Genomic DNA, 19,222 nt, shown 5'->3' with positions numbered 1-19,222 from the left:
TCCACGACAGCAGTGATGCCCGAGCTTCGAAAATTTTAGGATGGTCTCTTTCAAATTAACGTCAAAAAGAGCTATTCGGAATTTCCCGGCCCAAGTAAGCGAGCCGCGCGCTCCGCTTTTATGATCGGTTTACCACTCACACCCCAGATTACTGTAATGAGGTTTGAAAACAACTGCGAACTCTACGGCACATCCGATCTGCAAGAGTGGTACCAGCGATGCGTCATCGAACCCACCCTGGCATCGCTGGAAGAGTTCCAGGAACGCGACAGCGGATGGGCATTGACGAGGATTCTCAACCTAACCGCCAATGTTAATAAGTACAATCCGCTGCGTACCGGGTGTCACCACAAGTTGCCGCGGAAATTGTCGCTGAAGAAGGCGACGATTAGTGTGCAATCCCCGGACAATGCATGTTTCGCGTGGGCAGTGGTCGCAGCTCTCCATCCAGCCGAAATACACGTTGATCGCTCAAGTTCATACCCCAACTATGCATCCGTGCTAAATCTCCAGGGCATTGAGATTCCAATGTCCCTGGAGCAGCTTGGGAAGTTTGAGCGGCAGAACGGCATCTCCGTGAACGAGTACACCTTCGGGATGGAGAAAGGATCGACGGTCTTTCCGCTGCGCCTCACCAGCCAAAAGAGGGATCGACACGTCAATCTGCTCTACACGCCGAATCATGAGCACGGCGATGTAGGGCACTTTTTGCTGATCAAGGACTTATCCCGGCTGGTGGGTGCACAGTTGAGCAGACACAAAGAAAAAAAATTCATCTGCGATCGGTATGTATATAAACTTATGAAAAGTTGAAAAAATATCCTTGAAAAAAAATTAAATAAATTTTTTTTTATTTTTTGCAGATGCATGCACTACTTTGGATCTGTCGAGAAGTTGGAGGCCCATTCGCTGGACTGCCGGCAAATGAATGATTGCGCCATCCTGTTGCCCAGCGAAGGAAACAATCTGCTCAAATTCAGCAACCACTGTATGAAGGAGCGGCTCCCCTTCGTGGTGTACGCCGATCTCGAGTGCATCATTGAAAAAACAGAGGACAATCACCGAATGGGTGAAATAGATAGTAAATTGCGCGCGTATCAACACCATAAAGTGCACAGCATTGCATATTATATGCATTGCTTGTACGATACATCACTGTTGACGTATCGATGTCGCCGCGACGCGGATTGTGTTTCATGGTTCGTCAACGACCTGGAAAATTTTGCAAACTTCGCCAAACCCATTTTGGTCAGTAATGTTCCCATGCTTGATTTAACTCCCGAACAATGGACGACATTTCGCGATGCAACACACTGTCATATTTGCGAAGAACCATTCAAGGCTGAAGATGTACGAGTTCGCGATCATTGTCACCTATCCGGACGGTTTAGAGGTCCAGCACATTCGGAGTGCAATTTAAATTATAAAAAAGCGTTTTACATCCCTATAGTTTTCCATAATTTATCCGGTCACGATTCGCATTTCATTATCGAGGAAATAGCTACCGCTTTCGAAGGCCACGTTGACGTATTGCCCATAACAAAAAAAAAGTAGATTTCATTCACAAAAAATGTTGAAGATAAGGCTGACTCAGTCTCGCGAAATTGTATTAAATTGCGATTCATCGATAAATCTCTTGTTGATTGCGAACTGTTGGCATGTGCCTTTGAATGATATTATCGACGTCGCTTGCAGCAAAATGTTAAATAAATTGTTCACATATGTATAACATTGTATTTATTGAACCATGTGGCGATCGCAGGGGTAACATCGCAAGGACGCATTCTCATGCTTCTATGTTTTCGCGCGTTGTACTCTGCGAGAAGACGCGGTAGCGAATCGGTCCATCTATAGGTTCCATTGAGCGTAAACATTTTCCACATATTGTTCTTCAAAGTTCGATTGAAAAGTTCTACGACGGAGGCCTTCATCACCGAATACGTTGAATAATGATTAATGTCATGCTTTGTCAAGAGTTTCTGCACATCGGTGTTGTAAAATTCTTTTCCTTGATCGATTTGCAAATTTTTCGGATATCGATCTCTAAATATCTGTCTCAACGCTTTAGTCACCTCAGCGCCACTTTTAGTCTCCTCCAAGGGAAATGTCTTCGAGCTGGAGCGTGCAGTTCCTCAACGAGTAGTCGTTTCTTGTGGCTATGGTTTTCTTCTTCTTTACTCTTCGATTCCGATAATGGCTGCATGTTTGATCGCAGAGGTGTCTTTGACGCGAATGATGCGATAATTATCGTGTACGTGCATTATGTGCCCCCATCGGTCCGAGGAAATTCTGGACAAGTTCAATCGTCTCGCATGATTCTCCTTCGCAGCGCTGCTGCGGGATAGAATTCAACGCCTGCGATATCTTATGAACACTGTTTTGCAACGTCAGCATATCTCTTTGAAACACGGCCAGCTTCCTCTCTAATTCTTCCTGCTGCTCTCTCAAAAGTTTAATGCTCTTTTCCACGTATAGTTTATTGACGGCATCTGTGTCGGCCACCGGCTGAGCTACGCGTCGTATCCTGCGTGATTTTGCATCAAAGTCGGCACCGGTCACGCAAAGAGCGTTATCTCGCATGTAATTTCGAAGTATACCGCTCCATTTGTAATAGTTCATTGTAGCTGCTCCACTCTTCTCGAGCGATACCCCAAATTTGTTGATCGGCATCTCGACGCATACAGTGCACATGATCGGCGTGCGGTTTAATTTATAATGAGGCCTACCTCGCGGAGTTCCTCGATAATCGATAGACTTTCAGGATCATGAGAGTTGTTACCAGCCTGACGCGACGCTTCCAGCAAACGCAAGCGATCCACGAGCTCGTTGGGATGGTCCCAGTGAACGTAATCGATCTTGTTATCGTTTACCACCATGGCTCGCTGTGTCCTTAGACCTTTCCCTGTCCTTAGACCTTTCTCTGTCCTACTAGCCGATACACGGGGGAGTAGCGGTGCAATAACATGTTTATATTTGTATCCCTTATTGCCCAATACGGGATTTTGAGCGTCATGATCGCGTCTGTGGGTGTTTGTCGCCAGCAGTATACTTTTGTATTTTTGTTTATCGGCATCGGTGTAGAGGGCATCATCGGGAATTCTCTTGAAAATCAGTTCATAAAGACCGGCCGTTCCTCCGTACCTTACACCATCTATGATTATATTACCATCCTTGTCTATATTGAAAGCCTTATCCCCAAGCATCTTTCCACTATCGCCAAAGTATACGCCATACACATAGTCCATTGCTGTATCCCTATCGCCACTTAGGATTGCGCTCATGTATTTTTGTCCCAGCGGACCGAAATGGTTGCGAAACGTTTCTTGTCCCTCGGATGTTTGAAGTTGCTGTCTAATAGATGTTACAAACGACTCATCTGGAGTAGTTTCGAAAACGTCATCATCATCATCGTTGGTCGAGAGCAATTGCACGCTGGGAAATGTATTTATTGGCTTGGGAGGAACCGGGGGCTCGTTTCTTCCAAGTGAAATTGTTTACAACAACAACTGCAACAGCTTTGATCACGCCAAAAAGAAGAGGCTCACTGCTGCGAACATTGCATTTTTTAAATCATTGGGATTCATTGTACGCATTTAAGTTGAAAAAAATGGTTGACATTCTAAACATTGGAGGGAAGCCGACGTTTGATGATCGCATCGTTAAGCTCGAGACTCACACATACAACCCTTACGTCAACACGACGTTTGGGTACAGCGATGAGATAAGAATACCTATACAGCAGCAGGATTTATACACATTGCCGTGTGAAAGTTTCCTCTACCTGGAGGGAAAATTGAAGATAAATAAGCCAAACGATGCATTAACGGTGACGTTGGGAAATAATTGCATGGCGTTCTTATTCGAGCTGAATGGCGTGGAGATTGATCGTAACAGAAACGTTGCAATAACTAGCACGCTTAAAAACTATGTATTGCTGACACCTGGCGAAGCCAAAAATATGGAGAATGCTGGATGGGGCTTGAAACGATGCGATGGACCCATATTGAAAAATCATTTCAATTTTTGCCTCCCACTTAAATATTTGCTGGGATTTTGTGAGAACTACAAACGCATGATTATTAATACGCGTCACGAATTGATTTTAATACGATCGCGCAACGATAACAATTCTCCAACAGGATCGCCGATGTTGGAGCCAGAAATTGAATTACTTAAAGTGCAATGGCGGATGCCTCACGTGACGCTAAACGATGTTACTAAGCTATCGCTGTTACATGCTCTGGAAAGTGGACAAAACCGGAGCATTTGTTTTCAATCGTGGGATCTGTACGAGTATCCTTTCTTACAGAGCACGCCCAAGCATTCGTGGGCCGTGAAGGCATCTGCGCAGCTGGAGAAGCCGCGATGCACTATCCTTGGTCTACAGACTGAACGAAAGCATAAGATAACCGAAGATGTTACTCGGTTCAACGACGGCAAAATGACCAATGTAAAACTTTTTCTCAACTCGGCATTATACCCATACGATGACCTGAATTTGGACTTTGACAAGAATAAGCATGCCATCTTGTATCACATGTATACGCAATTCCATAAATCGAATTATGGACATGGTAGCAATGATGCATTATTGACCGTGGATGAATTGTTGCAAATTGGTCCCCTCGTGGTGATTGATTGCTCGCGACAAAATGAGTCGATCAAGAATGGTACCGTGGACGTGCGCATAGAATTCGAGTGTAAAGAGAATGTGCCTGCAAATACTACAGCCTACTGTCTGATTCTGCACGATCGGGTGGTTGAATACAATCCGTTGACAAACGTGGTGCGCAAAATCAATTAAATTGCCACGCTACTTGCCTGCCCTTTCCTGTGCCAAAATCATACCAAAATTTCATCGTGAAAATCGAGATGCTTTACGAGAAAGACCGCATTCTCCAGTCTGTCTTGGAAGCGAACGGACCTCTAAATTGCATCGATAATGTTCGTACCAATATTCGTTGACCTGCAAGGGTTCATCGTCGATGGAAGATTTGTCGCGAAGGAAGTGGCTGTCCTACGAAAGGGAACAATTCTCTCGCACTATATTTTTGGGAGTTCGATGCCACAATATCTTCTTACAAAATCCGACAAATCGAGCATCCGGTGGTTGGTGGCAAAACATCATGGACTATGTTGGGAAGATGGAGACGTTCCGTACAGTATGGCTAAACAGCTAATTATGAAAGCTGTGGCGATCGACGAGGAAGATGACACATCCCATGTCGTATACGTTAAAGGGCTGCAGAAACGCGATTGGCTCGTGGATTTCCTCGATGAAAATACGAGGGCGGACGTGATCATCGAGACGCTGGATATTGACTACGAGGATATCAAATCCCTAAATAAGCTAAATGTAGTTAATACTCTGCGATGTGGCAGACACGCAAAGCACTGTGCCATGCAAAATGTATATAAAATATTCAACTGGTGGTCTAAACGGCAGAGGGAAATACACAAATAAAATATAATCAATTTTTAATACATAATTTTTCTTCACCCTCCTCAACTACCAACCTCCTGCATGTACGCTAGATTAAGCCGATAGTTGTAATTATTATGTAGAAGTAGTACGATTCATGATCAAAGCGGTACCATACACGTATGATAGACGTTTGATAGACGTTCAGAGTGGTACGTTAGGCGTTGAAAGTGGTACGATAGACGTTGAAAGTGGCCCAATACACGTTCGACACGCGATCAAAAGTGGTGTGACCTAGTCGAATGATGTGTCCAAAGAAGAAGGGAGAAGAATTCGAAGAACATGAAAAGTGCACTCTGAGGATGGTTAGTGAATAATTTGAGTATGTATAGAAGGTGAGGATGGTCAGCGAAAATACAGGTGGCCTGTGATGAAGATAGCGAAGAACAAAGTAGTATAGTAAAGAGAGTTCTAACCCAAATTTGAGTTTTGCGTTCAATACACGTTCGGAGTGGTACGATAGACGTTCAATACACGTTTAGCGTGGTACGATAGACGTTCAATACACGTTCAGCGTGGTACGATAGACGTTCAATACACCATACTACTTTTGACTGGCGCCATAGGTGCATTGAACGTCTATCGTACCACGCTGAACGTGTATTGAACGTCTATCGTACCACTCTGAACATGTATTGAACGCAAAACTCAAATTTGGGTTAGAATTCTCTTTACTATACTACTCGCCACGCATGCATGCGATGGCGCCGCGACATCAACCAATCAACGCCAAGATGGGAAACGAAACGGCGCCACCGTTAAACCAAACCAAGTTAGCCAAGCCAGGTCAACCACGGGTTGCCGCGGAATCGGTTGTCGACATTGCTTGAATTTAGCATAATTAGTGCATAAATAAATAACATTTCCATTATTTGTGTTTTCTTTTACATCTCATCAATACTACATATACTCGCGTGCTTCAAAGGTAATTACCTATCAGTACCACAATTTATAGTAGTGGCAGGATAAGCATGTGAAGTCAGCTTCGTGGTGTTGCGTGGCTTTAGGGGACTAGTAGCCTTCTGGTGGGGAAATCAGGCGCGGGACAACGTCCGTGGAACGCTAAGGCGTTCTGCTCCCTGGACGCGGATTTTTAGATATAAAATAATAATGTAAGGAAACTATTTGAACACAAACAATTAATAAATTTAATGAACTCAATGAATTTAAACAATACAAATAAGAATTTCGCTAGGTTTATAATTTCACGTCCGTTCACTATCGCTCTCGGGGTTCAAGTGACCTTTCAAACGCAAACGCTTTTACATCTTTTGTTCTTTACAAGATGTCCTTAAAATCTAAGAGCCAATAATATATTTACTAACTAAATTCTCATTGGTGAATCTATTTCCTTCACAGTTATTGATTTTTAGAATCAAGCGTTTAACAACATTGCTCTGGAATTACATCTAGGAGAAGGGATCAAAGTGCAGTTCATTTATTCAAACACCCGTTTCCAAGCGGGTATTGATTAATTTATAATCTTGAAGTTTTCTCATTAAAGAATCTCTAACTATTTTCAAACCCCTCGGGCTTGTGCGAACTTCGCTTTGTTTCCCTTTCCTATTACACTCGTATGTTCCGTTTTGAACTTCGCGCTTCTAAAGTTTGTGTCGAACGCCGCTAGAGCGAGAATCGCAACTCGCAACAGTGGATTGACGGTGGCGCCGTTTCGTATCCCATCTTGGCGTTGATAGGTTGACGCGCGGCGTCATCACCGCCAAGGCAAGTGAGGCCGTAGCCAACCAGCGTTAACAACCGATTTCGCGGTGACGCTCGTTCGCCTGTGTTGGCTAGCTTGGTTTGGTGTGTGGTTTCCGCTGGTCTAAATATGTGGGATTGTGTGAAGTTAGCTTTAAGGCGTCGAGAGATATCGTGATTCGACGCAGCGCGAGATTTGAGAACAGACATCTGCGTATGCTTGCGAGTTGCGAGTATGTAGCCTTGTCAAGTGCAAATGCACCCTCGAGTGGCACGTGCAGGAGAGGCCTGGGGTGTAACTCAAACAGAAACCGACAACCGTTATCTTCCCCATAAATTCCTCGGGAGAAAACTTTGTTTATATTAGCGGGTCTCTTTTCGGAACCCCCAACCGTTACTTCCACGTTTTGGACACGTGCATCAACCACCTCCAATAGCAACCACCATCCTGAAGGTGGAGAGGAGATGGCCAAGAGGCAGCCACAAAGACGTAGAGGGAAGCGCGAAGGACCAACCACCGACGAAGCTAGGAGAGCATCACCGTCTTGATTGAACCACAGCGGCTGCTTGGAGACAAGAGCTCCGGTGGTCCATGACCCCAAGGACCTTCGGGGCAACTAAGGCGCATGTGCAAGTAGTGGCGTGTGCAAAAGCCAAGGGATATAAAAGAGACACGCATGGAGGCCAATAGAATGCATTTATATATTGTTTTTCGTTCGAGACGTTTGCGACGAGACAGTTTATATTACCCTTGTAAAATATACGAATTAAATCTAATTAAACCTACCATTCGGAAGTTCAGACTTATTCCATTCCTTGAAACTTCGATAATATGCCGCGCATCCCCACAAGCAGAGTTCTTCAGCACTCCACGGCCGCGAACCTGTCCCTACGGCAAGAAGCCCCACCAAATCGCGCAACATTGGCTTGACGGTGGCGCCGTTTCGTTTCCCACCTGGCGTTGACTGGTTGACGTCGTGGCGCCATTGCGCGCATGCGTGGCGTTCCCCCACCGCTAATTATTGTACGGGCGTACGGTATTTCCGCCCATCCCTGCTTCCACTCTATCTTATCCTCTTTGTATATGAGTAAATTGTGTTCACACGTGACAGCGGGATAGTGTATGTTGTATACATTTTACGAGAAATGAAATATTGAAATGACAGAATCAATTCCAACAAGTGAAATATCCAAAAAAATTGTTGCAATAAATAAGAAGACAGTTCATCAAATTTGTTCCGGTCAGGTGAGTAAGATTAACCTTTCAACAATATAATTTGTAATCTTTGGCTTAAATACCAATGTTATTAGTTTAATATTTTAATATTGTACATTTTACGCGTATAAAAGTATAATTTTATATTATTTATCTTTGTGCAAGAAGTATAATAATAACAGACCATTTACTTTTACTCGTTTTATATTTTGCCAAACAAGATTTCTTTGTGAATTATCTAAAGTTAATATGTAAATAAATTAGTATTAATTAATTATATTATTTCTTTGATGCCTTTCATAAATTTGATTTAACTTAATACTGCATACATATTTATGCATGGTATATTTGATTCTATCATATAAAATGTATTTTCTATTTTTGAACATTACAAACAATTTTTTTGCTATGTTAAGCACCTATTTCTTCAAGTGGCATTATCAATAAAATAATCTTCAATTAAGGATAATGTCTATAAAAATAAAATAATTAAGATTTTTTAATCAATTTAGTTTCGTAAATTATTTTTACAAATCACGTTTATAATCGTGACGCTTTTATAATGGCCTTAATAAATGACGTGTTTATTAGGTGGTTCTAGATCTGGCAACTGCTTTAAAGGAACTTGTAGAAAACAGTTTAGACAGCGGAGCCACATTCATTGATATTAAATTAAAGGACTATGGAAAAACATGTATCAGTGTGAGTGATAATGGAAGCGGTGTTTTAGAACAGGATTTTGAAGGATTAGGTACATTATAAATATATAACTGTATATAATTTATGTAATTTACCTTAGAGCAATTAAATTAAATTATAAAGTAAGAATGTTAGAAACCATGACCACTTGGCTAAAATTTGTTTTTATATAATGTTATTGAGAAAAATTTTATGTCATTACTTGTGAAACAGTATTACACAATAAATAATATATCGTATTCCCTGTTAACCAGGATTGAAGCATCACACATCTAAACTCAGAGAATTCTCAGATTTAACAGAAGTGAACACCTTTGGTTTTCGTGGCGAAGCTCTTAGTTCACTTTGTTCTTTAGCTGAATTAAGTATCGTTACGAGACACTTGACCAGCGAACATGGTTACAAATTAGAATTTGACCATAATGGTGTACTGAAAAAGAAAGAAGCATGTGCAAGAGAAGTAGGAACGACTCTACATGTTAAAAACATATTTAAGTGTCTTCCGGTGAGAGCGAAAGAGTTTGAAAGAAATTTAAAAAAGGAATATGCTCGTACTATTCAAGTACTATATAGTTATTGTCTTGTTTCCACGGATACAAAGATAACATGTTCTAATTCAGTATCGGGTAAATCTCCTAATCTTGTAGTCAGTACTGCAAATTCCAGTAATATTTTGAGTAATATTAATACGATATTTGGTAAGAAGTCTTCAAATGGACTTGTCAGCCTTGAATTACAACCTCCCGATGAGGCAACATTGCAAGAATACAATTTACCAGTTAATGTGGAGGTAGATTTTGAATGGGACTGTTATATTAGTAGTTGCGATCATGACATTGGACGTTCTACTCCCGATAGACAATTTCTTTATATAAATGGTCGGCCATGTGATCTGACAAAAGTCAGTAAATTAATAAATCAAGTATACCATAAGTATAATAATAAACAGTATCCGTTTATTTTCTTAAATTTAAAGTTAAATAAACAATGGACTGATATCAATGTGACTCCGGATAAAAGAACTATTTTCTGTACACAAGAACATCTAGTATTAGCAACATTAAAATTTAGTTTAACAACAAAGTGGGACAGATTACAGGGAAATTTAACTGTGAATCCTGTAGCTGAATTAAATTTTGGGGTAAAAAGAACAATTTCCCCTACAACTGCAGACCGTCCAGCAAAAAGATTACAAAGTTTACGTACAATATCAAATGTAGAACGTACAGAAAAGCAGAATGTAGACTGTACAGAAAAGCAGAATGTAGAACGTACAGAAAAGCAGAATGTAGAACGTACAGTAAAGCAGATTGTAGAACGTACAGAAAAGCAGAATGTAGAACGTATAGAAAAGCAGAATGTAGAACGTACAGAAAAGCAGAATGTAGAACGTGATGGTGATAATGTACAAAATGATATGACAAATCAGAGAAAAATATTAGATAGTGTGGAAATGCCAATTAGTATTTTAATAATAAAACAAAAACTTGAAGAAAAACGGAATATGCTATCAAAGCATGTGACTACAAATACAAGAATAAAATATAAAGCAAAACTGGAATCGAATCAAAATTCTGACGCCGAAAACGAACTGAAAAGAGAATTAACGAAGGAATCATTTCTTCAGGTTACATTACTTATATACTGTTACATATATTAAATATATGTACTAGGGCGGAGCGGAAAATTTCAATTTGAATTTTTAGTTGGCCTGGATGCGGGATAGTTGTCTTTTGATTAACCGAACACAACTGTAAAAAAAATTTGGAAAAATATTCATGTCTGCAGGTTCCTTTTTCTCCCAAAAATGATTATATGATTATGATAATTATATGATTATGATCATTATATGAGTATATGATTATGATCATTATATGAGTATATGATTATGATTATTATATGATTATATGATCATTTTTAGGAGAAAAAGGAACCTGCAGCCATGAATATTTTCAATATTTTTACAGTTCTGTTTGGTTAATAAAAAAACAACTATTCCGCACCTAGGCCAACTGAAAATTCAAATTTAAATTTTTGCCTATATGGTATCGCTCCGTCCTAATATGTATTTAATATCATAAATAATTGTATAAATATTAAACGAGAAAATACATTGCAGATGGAGCTCATAGGTCAATTTAATCTTGGTTTTATAATAGTTCGGTTAAAAGAAGACTTGTTTATCATTGATCAACATGCTACAGATGAAAAATATCGTTTTGAAAAACTTCATAATGAAACACAGTTAAAAGTCCAGAAATTAATTATTCCCAAACCTTTAACTCTTTCTTCATTGAATACAACAATATTAATCGAACATCAGAAAATATTTGAAGACAATGGTTTTTCTATTAAAATTAATCCTGAAGGTAACTATAATAAATTATTATATATGACTTTTGTTTAAGAAAAGCAGGTGTTGAATTGTGATGCGTATCTTAATATGTAAAGCAAGAAAGCGTCTATACGTTTGTGTGTTTGTCTGTCGCCTAAAAACGTTGGAACGATAAACTCAGGGTTCACGAAAGGTGCCTCAGCTCATTATGCCTCGCTAGTTCAGATAAATGTGACCATTTTCACAAAAAAAAACAAAAATTTTTTTTATAAAATCAGACTCTAGGTTAAGGGTCTAACACAGCAAAAGGCCCCCATTCCGATTCTTGGAGTTGTTATTTTTTAAACAATGTTCCTGCCTGAAACACCATTATGTAAAGGTTTACATCGCCACCCCCCCCCCCCCCCGTTTAAGGGTAATACAGGGGTAAACGCCCTTAAGGAGGTATACCCGTTTGAGCCCTCGGAAAATGTGTACGTTTTGTGGATTTTTTTACAAGTCAACGCCTTGATGAAGATTTCCCGTTTTTTTTACTATATTTACATAGTATTATGAATTACTTAAAAAAAATCAGTTAAAAAGCTATTGTTTTTCAGAAGTTATGCATACATATCCGAAAGTCTCTCGATTTTAGACGGCTAAACGGTGGGCCTGAAAACAGCCTCTATGTCGTGTCTGAGATCAGGAACAATAAAATCTTCTTATAAAGTATGTCAATAGCTATCGTCCAACGGGACTGATTTTGAAAATTTTGGAAAATAAAGAAATGGTGAGAGATCAAAGGTAAAGTTACATTTTTCTAAGAGAAAAGGCCACCTTCTTTCTTTATAAATAATAAACGGGGAATCGGAATAAAAAAAGCCCTCGTTGGACGATATGGAATCTTATTATGATCCTGCATGCAAAATTGGAAGTGAATTGGTTGAACGTAGCGCGAGTTTTTAGGCCCACCGTTTAGCCGTCTAAAATCCAGAGACTTTTGGATATGTATGCATAACTTCCGAAAAACAATAGTTTTTTAACTGAAACTTTTTTTTTAAGTAGTTCATAATACTATGTAAATATGGTGAAAAAACGGGAAATCTTCATCAAGCCGTTGACTTGTAAAAAAATCCACAAAATGTACACATTTTCCGAGGGTTCAGACGGATATACCCCCATGACGTTATTATTTTCTTTCTCGGTTACTACTTGGATATTTAAATGAAAAAAAAACGGAATAAAGCTACATGCTAACTGTACTTTACATATTTTTCTCTAAATTGTAAATCAATTATTAAGGGTAGAAAAAAATAACTTATTTTTAGGGGGTGGTTCTTGGAAACAATCCTTCGAATGACAACCTGCAAAAAAATCAAGAATAATGTTCTGTTATCGAACTATTATATGTAAAAACCTTAATATGGTCGAGATGGTGGAACATAGTTAAATAATTTGAAGATCTGGGAAATTTCGTATTAAGCGCATACGCGATGTTCCGTAGCTACCCTCACCTTCACACTTCGATCTCCCAAACGATCCGCAATCGTTTCTTCCATTCACATTTAAATGACACGTACTCAGGCTCGCGACAAATACTCTTTCCCGCCACAAAACCCCACATATTTATAATATTATGATCTTCTTTAAATTATTTAACTATGTTCCACCAGCTTGAGCACCTGCAGCTTTTTATATATAATAATTCGATAACAGAGCATTAGTCTTGATTTTTTGGAGGCTGTCACTCAAAGGGTTGTTTCCAAAAACCACCCCCAAAAAATAATAGTACATTGCGTGACAATGCACAATACTTTTTTCAACACCTGCATGAAAGGTGTGTTTTTGAAAGCCTGCTGAGCGATTCGCAAAAAAAATATGCACGTTCGATCGCTTTTTTATTGAAATAAAAAGAATGAAACTAAAAGCACTGCTTGCGATAAAGACACCAGTAATTGGTTACCTCGCCACTCCATAAATTTGTTGTATATTCTCTATTTTTTTTCGATTGCAGCGGCTGCAAATTTTCCTCAATCGCTTTTGCAGCTTCTGCTATATCGGGGGGCGTGTAGTAGTATCCCGTATCTCTATCACTCTTATAATCACTCATTTTATTTTATAATGAAAATAGGTGCTATGACAGTTGTAATGTCAACATAAACACACATTATCGATATCGATTAGTTGATCAATTGCTTCTTCATATCAAAGGGGTCATCCTTAAATTACGTAAGGCTTTTTGGGGGGGGGGGTCGCGAATTTCTTACGTTTTCTTACAGGGTGGGGGTCAGGTAGCATCTAACGTAATATTGTTATTTTAATAATATTAAAATATTTATTCTAATTTTAAATAAATACAAATTCTATCATTAATGTTCCAAAAAAAGTAGTTTTAGTTTAAATTTATCGAAACCGAGTTAAATGAATTATATAAACCTTTAAAAGAATATTAATAACTGATAAAATTAAGTGTAAAAAATATTACGTAAGCAGAGGGTTGGAATATCAAATCTTACGAATTCTTATAATGGGGAAAGGAGGAATTTGCCAAAATTACCCTTACGTAATTTAAGGACGGCCCCACAGGGTAACGCCATGTTCATTCAGCTCGCAAACTCAAGTTTCCTTGGGAGAAAAGTATAAAACGCGAATATGTCCGAAATTGGCCATTTTGCTCCCGCCCAGTAGGCATAAAAAAACACCTATTTTCATGCAGGTGTTGAAAAAATTATTTTTTTCTACCCTTAATAATTGATTTACAATTTAGAGAAAAATGTGTAAAGTACAGTTAGTATGTAGCAATTTTTTCGTTTTTTTTTCATTTAAATATCGAAGTAGTAACCGAGAAAGAAAATAATAACGTTAAGGGCGTTTACCCCCGTATTATCCTTAAACGGGGGAGAGCGATTTAAAACTTTACATAATGGTGTTTCAGGCAAGGAGCATTGTTTAAAAAATAACAACTCCAAGAATCGGCATGGGGGCCGTACGCCCATGCTTACCTTGCTAAACCCGAAGGCGGAGCCGAGTAGTAAAGTTAGTATGTAAATATAACTGAAAATCTTATTTTATATAATATTTCAGCTGAGCATGGGCATCATGCAGAACTTACGGGTATACCGGTCAGTGGATACTGGCAGTTTGGTCAAGAAGATATAGAAGAACTGATTTTCCTTATTAGGGAAGGTGGTGGTTTAGAAAACAGTGAAAATCACATATTCCGTCCTAGTCGAGTAAGACAAATGTTGGCATCAAGAGCTTGTCGCAGCGCAGTTATGATTGGTACAGCTCTTAACAATCATGAAATGCATAATCTGGTTACACATATGGCGCAAATGGAGAATCCTTGGAATTGTCCCCATGGTAGACCGACTATAAGACATTTGCTATCTTTACAACTTATACAGAAATAAAAAATATTTTGACTTCTATGTTTTCTACTTAAAATAAAAGACGTATTAAAGCAGTGCTTGTAAAACGTATTTATCCCTCATTTGCAGTAAAGATACATAAACTAAGGTAAGAGAGGTATATTTTTTTTAGTCTAATTTAAAAAGATTCTGTTTGGGTGCGATGTAAAGAGACGTAAATAAAAATTGGGATTATTTTTATTACAAGGTAGAAAGCTGATAAAGGATATTTTATAAACATATTACATTACATCATACACTAATTGTACGAAATATGTTAAACCCTGAATGTGCTGTTGATATTATGACGCCAGGGCATTGCGGGTGCCAGTGCAATTCTTTAATGTCTGTTTGACCTTGATGTATAAATAACAATTGTGGAGGCAATGCTTTTAGCTCATTATTTTCCACTTCTTCTGATTGATCAGCTTCTACTGATAAATCCCACTGGGCAATCTGATCATCGGCTCCACCGGAAGCAAAAACAGTGGCTTCCTCAGGATGCCATTCTACTGTTGTAACAGGTGAAGTGTGTTGTTTAAACACTGCCAACGGACTGGAACCATTAAGACCAAACTGGCGTAAATCCCATACACAAATCAAGCCATCATCACCTCCAGATATAAGAAACTGATTCTCTTTACGATTCCATGAAATAACATTAATGTCAGCAGTATGGGTGCCAGATGCTGTTAACATAGAGGCAGCTTGTGGACTCACCCTTGTATCCCAGATCTTAATGCTGTAAAAATTCCATCACTGTCACAGGTGCGGAACACAATGTGCATGCAATAAATTATTACTTATTTTCTATGAACTTTTTACATATGTACTTAACTAGGATTAATGAGAATTAGGTAAATGTTTAAATTAGGGGAGGATTCTCCGATTTCAATGACCTTCACATATGTTGTCAAGGATATCATTCTGAACAAATTTCCCCCTAAACTTTTTGGCGGTTCGCCTTAGTTTCAGAGATATTAATAAAACACTTTCGGCAAAATATATTGAAATCAGTTTCATAACCGACGGTATTAGTATTGGTTTGGTCTAGATGTGTTTGGAACTGATGTGAGTATGTGTTAAACTCGGTAATTCTAGTGTTAACTGTGGGTGACGGAAAAATGAATTGACTCCTTGCTTTACGCGCCCCCCGCACTTACCTAGCCCCAACGAATACTAATACCGTTGGCAGTTCTACTGTTAAGTAAAGTTTTTTGTGAATATCTCGTAAACCAAAGCCGAGCGCCGAAAAGTTTAGAGGGAAATGTTCTTCAGAATGATGACCTTGACAGCATATGTGAAGGTCGTTGAAATCGGAGAATCCTCCCCGAATCTAAACATTTACCGAGAATTATATTACATTTACATTTATTAATATGACAAATACCTTTTATCAACGGAGCATGAGGCTAGTACATGCTTTTCATTAGGAGACCACTGCAGATCTTCCACACTGTGTGGCGCATGTGAGTTATATGGTCTTTGATCTACATGCCAACCACTGTTATTATTCAGATGCCATATATGAATATTGCCCTTGCAGTCACCAGAAGCTAAAGTACCTATGTCCGTTGGACACCAATCAAGGCCATATCCTTCTGAAAGATGTCCTTTGAATGTAAATAATGGCTTGATGACTCCATCACCTTTTTCACACCTTTTGCGATATGCATGAAGCAATTCATCATTGTCAAGTGCTTTTAATTGTTCCTCCAAATTCCAAATATGTACACGACCCAATTCACTCCAACTTGCTGCTAGAGTTGCGTCAGCAACTTTTGTGTATCTGTTGAAATGTAAAAACATAATTTTAATTAATAATAATAAATAGATCTACCACTAACATTATTTGCCATTAACAATGTCCATGCTTAATTCATTTATGTATTACACATGGTACATGTTAAATCAATGATTCTCTACTTATAATTTACAATTGCTTATAAGTAGCGGATGTTTACGCAAATGCATATGTTACATATTTTTTTATATCTATCTCACTGTATTTGGTTGCGATCGTAGATGAAGTATTGAGCCGTTACGTGATATTAGTGATAAGTATCAATGTGGTATCATGCGATGGAATAAGCCATTAGTAGAGAATAATTATTCATTCATTACAATCGCCTGATATACATAAACAATTTCGATAAAATTAAAGAGGTTCGGCCAGTTTTTCCTCTTAACACCCGAAAATAGTAAAATTATTAATTTTCACTCTTTACTTTATTTCTGCAAATAGGCAGTTGAAACTTTTAATGGAAATAATGTCGTTGCAATTGCAACTCCTCCGAATGTTTTCCAACAGATACAAGTTGCTAAGAATTTAATATTTATTAAGGGGACCTTCCGGTCTAGAGCCCAAAAAATAGGTGATATTTGGGAATTAATTAAAGGAAAACTACTATATATAATTTAATGGGGCTTTTTGCATTGTATTAAGGATGTGTTAAATTATAGAAATATATTTTCTGTTTTATAATTAATCATTGCAAACGGCACTGGGGAGTCGTTAAAGTCATAGCGTCAAAAAATTGATCCAAATCGGTGGGACCTGTATCTCTAAAAGTTATTATCCGATTCGACTGAAACTTTTTTTACTTTGAAGAATATACTTCTGGCTAGGGGGAAACCAGAAGAAATTACAAAAATGACATTTTTTTAGAAAATAACGAGACGAAGTTTGAAATCACTTTTTCCCTATAGTTTTCATCCTTTCAACGCCTTTGAAAATTACAATTTTCATTGTTTGTATTTTTTTCTGGTTTCCCCCCTAGCCAGAAGTATATTCTTCAAAATAAAAAAAGTTTCAATCGAATCGGATAATAACTTTTGGAAATACAGGTCCCACCGTTTTGAGAACACTGTTTCGAGAAAAATGCGTTTAAAGTTTTACATGAGTGCCGAGTGGCTGGGTGTTACCCATGCATTTGGCGCTACTCATATTCGGGAATTTTACGAATATCAAAAAAATCTTAAAGATTATCTAAAAGGTTGAACATTCGAAAAATGAAATAAAAAAAATCGACTTTTAGACCGGAAGATCTCCTTGACGCAGATTTACAAATTCTTCCAGCCACAATAAAGAAATTGGCAACTGTTGGACTACCCGTAACAAATTCGATAAAAACAGACATGACATATTTTACGTACATAGCTGCATATGCTTTCTGCATATATTACGTGCATAAACATCTGCATAAACTACTTATAAGAGCAATGTAAAACTAATAAAATTACTTGAAACAACTGTATAAATATTTGCCTTAGTCTATTAACGCAGCCCTGATGCTTTATAGGCGCAACAGTCATTACTGGAGTATTTTTATTATCTTCACTGTCCGATTCGTCGTCATCAGACTCATCTTCAGAATCATCTTTTATACTACAGAGATTCTTCATTTTCATCACAAGGATGTTATTAACGTGTGCTTTAGCAGCTTGTGTCCCAGCAACAAGGTACATACTCAAAGGATAATCTTCTCTATTGTTACCTAAGTCATCTAAAATTATATCAAAACTAAGGCAAGGTGCACCAGATTGTGCATGATGTAACATGCGATACGCTGTTTTGTCAACAACAAGTTCTTCTCCACTGTTTAAGGGTTTTCCAGGAAGATACACTTTGGATTCACTATTTTGGTCTCCCTTTTCATCTGCATTATCACTATCCATAGAATCCTCTTCATCGTTATCATTACTATCCTCCTCTACATCCTCGTTAACATCATCCATTGGTTCGTGCTCCATTTCCTAAGGTATTTCTTTATAAAAAATAGTCATCTCAATAAAAATGCATCTATAATTGAAAATAAAGAATTTTCAGTATCGAAAAATTTATGTCACTTGAATTTTTGAAGTAACCTAACCTTACATACTGTTTGATCATTTATTAATCAAGGAAATGCGGCATTCTATCCAACATGTGTACGTATATGTAAAATATTCACATGCGACCTGTTACTTAAAACGATTAAGACGTTTGTTATTGCAAAAAATGTTTGCAAACTTACCTTCCAACCGAGTATAGGTATGTATTTTCACCGGGCTCAAAAATATCGTTCCAACTACCGCTAGTAGGGGCAGCGTGGGGCGGAAACAGGGATCGGCGGGTTTATACGGAAGCGCCTACGCGCCACCTTCATGCACAAGCGTGCAATGCCGTTTCTGGCGCAACTTCTCACCGTTCCGTTCCGTTTTCTAGCACCACCAGTGTTCGGAAGGAGTCGGCTCCAATGATGGAGGGGGAAGCACCTACAGGAGCGGTGGTAAGGTGTGCGTGAACTGACGCTAGCGCCAAGCCAGCCAAGTGGCGCCAACGCGAACCGACACCACGGCCAACCAGCGTCACCGAGAAATATGTTGTCGACGCTGGTTGGCCGCGGTGTCACTCGCTT

General features: G+C 38.7%; 3 protein-coding genes across 5 annotated transcripts; 2 read left to right on the top strand and 1 right to left on the bottom strand.

The window, feature by feature from the left end:
• The first annotated feature begins 1 nt into the window (after nt 1).
• Nucleotides 2–7,736, top strand: LOC143370803 (uncharacterized). Its single transcript, XM_076815857.1, has 4 exons — nt 2–785; nt 864–1,248; nt 4,388–4,630; nt 7,551–7,736. Exons 1-4 carry the CDS (start codon nt 121–123, stop codon nt 7,734–7,736), a joined length of 1,479 nt encoding a protein of 492 aa, XP_076671972.1. The 5' UTR covers nt 2–120.
• Nucleotides 7,737–8,268: 532 nt separating this feature from the next.
• On the top strand, nt 8,269–14,875 carry Pms2 (mismatch repair endonuclease PMS2). Its single transcript, XM_076812428.1, has 5 exons — nt 8,269–8,429; nt 8,991–9,150; nt 9,353–10,725; nt 11,218–11,467; nt 14,497–14,875. Exons 1-5 carry the CDS (start codon nt 8,343–8,345, stop codon nt 14,823–14,825), a joined length of 2,199 nt encoding a protein of 732 aa, XP_076668543.1. The 5' UTR covers nt 8,269–8,342; the 3' UTR covers nt 14,826–14,875.
• Nucleotides 14,876–15,002: 127 nt separating this feature from the next.
• L(2)09851 (WD repeat-containing protein 1 l(2)09851) lies at nt 15,003–18,994 on the bottom strand. Of its 3 annotated transcripts, none has more exons than XM_076815582.1 (4): nt 18,839–18,994; nt 18,091–18,624; nt 16,213–16,611; nt 15,003–15,564 (listed from the first exon to the last, which is right to left on the bottom strand). In XM_076815582.1, the coding sequence occupies exons 2-4, from the start codon at nt 18,573–18,575 to the stop codon at nt 15,075–15,077; spliced, it is 1,374 nt and encodes a 457-aa protein (XP_076671697.1). In that variant the 5' UTR covers nt 18,576–18,624; nt 18,839–18,994; the 3' UTR covers nt 15,003–15,074. The 3 variants fall into 3 exon arrangements, with proteins under 3 accessions (XP_076671697.1, XP_076671865.1, XP_076671785.1); XM_076815750.1 differs by having other exon boundaries at nt 18,091–18,589; nt 18,839–18,907; XM_076815670.1 differs by lacking the exon at nt 18,839–18,994 and adding an exon at nt 18,695–18,821.
• Between the last annotated feature and the right edge of the window lie 228 nt (nt 18,995–19,222).

The sequence above is a fragment of the Andrena cerasifolii genome, chromosome 1 (assembly GCF_050908995.1).
Source record: "Andrena cerasifolii isolate SP2316 chromosome 1, iyAndCera1_principal, whole genome shotgun sequence".
In the NCBI taxonomy this organism is placed as follows: domain Eukaryota; kingdom Metazoa; phylum Arthropoda; class Insecta; order Hymenoptera; family Andrenidae; genus Andrena; species Andrena cerasifolii.
Note: the sequence above shows the minus strand (reverse complement) of the source record. Positions and strands in the feature narration are given on the sequence as shown.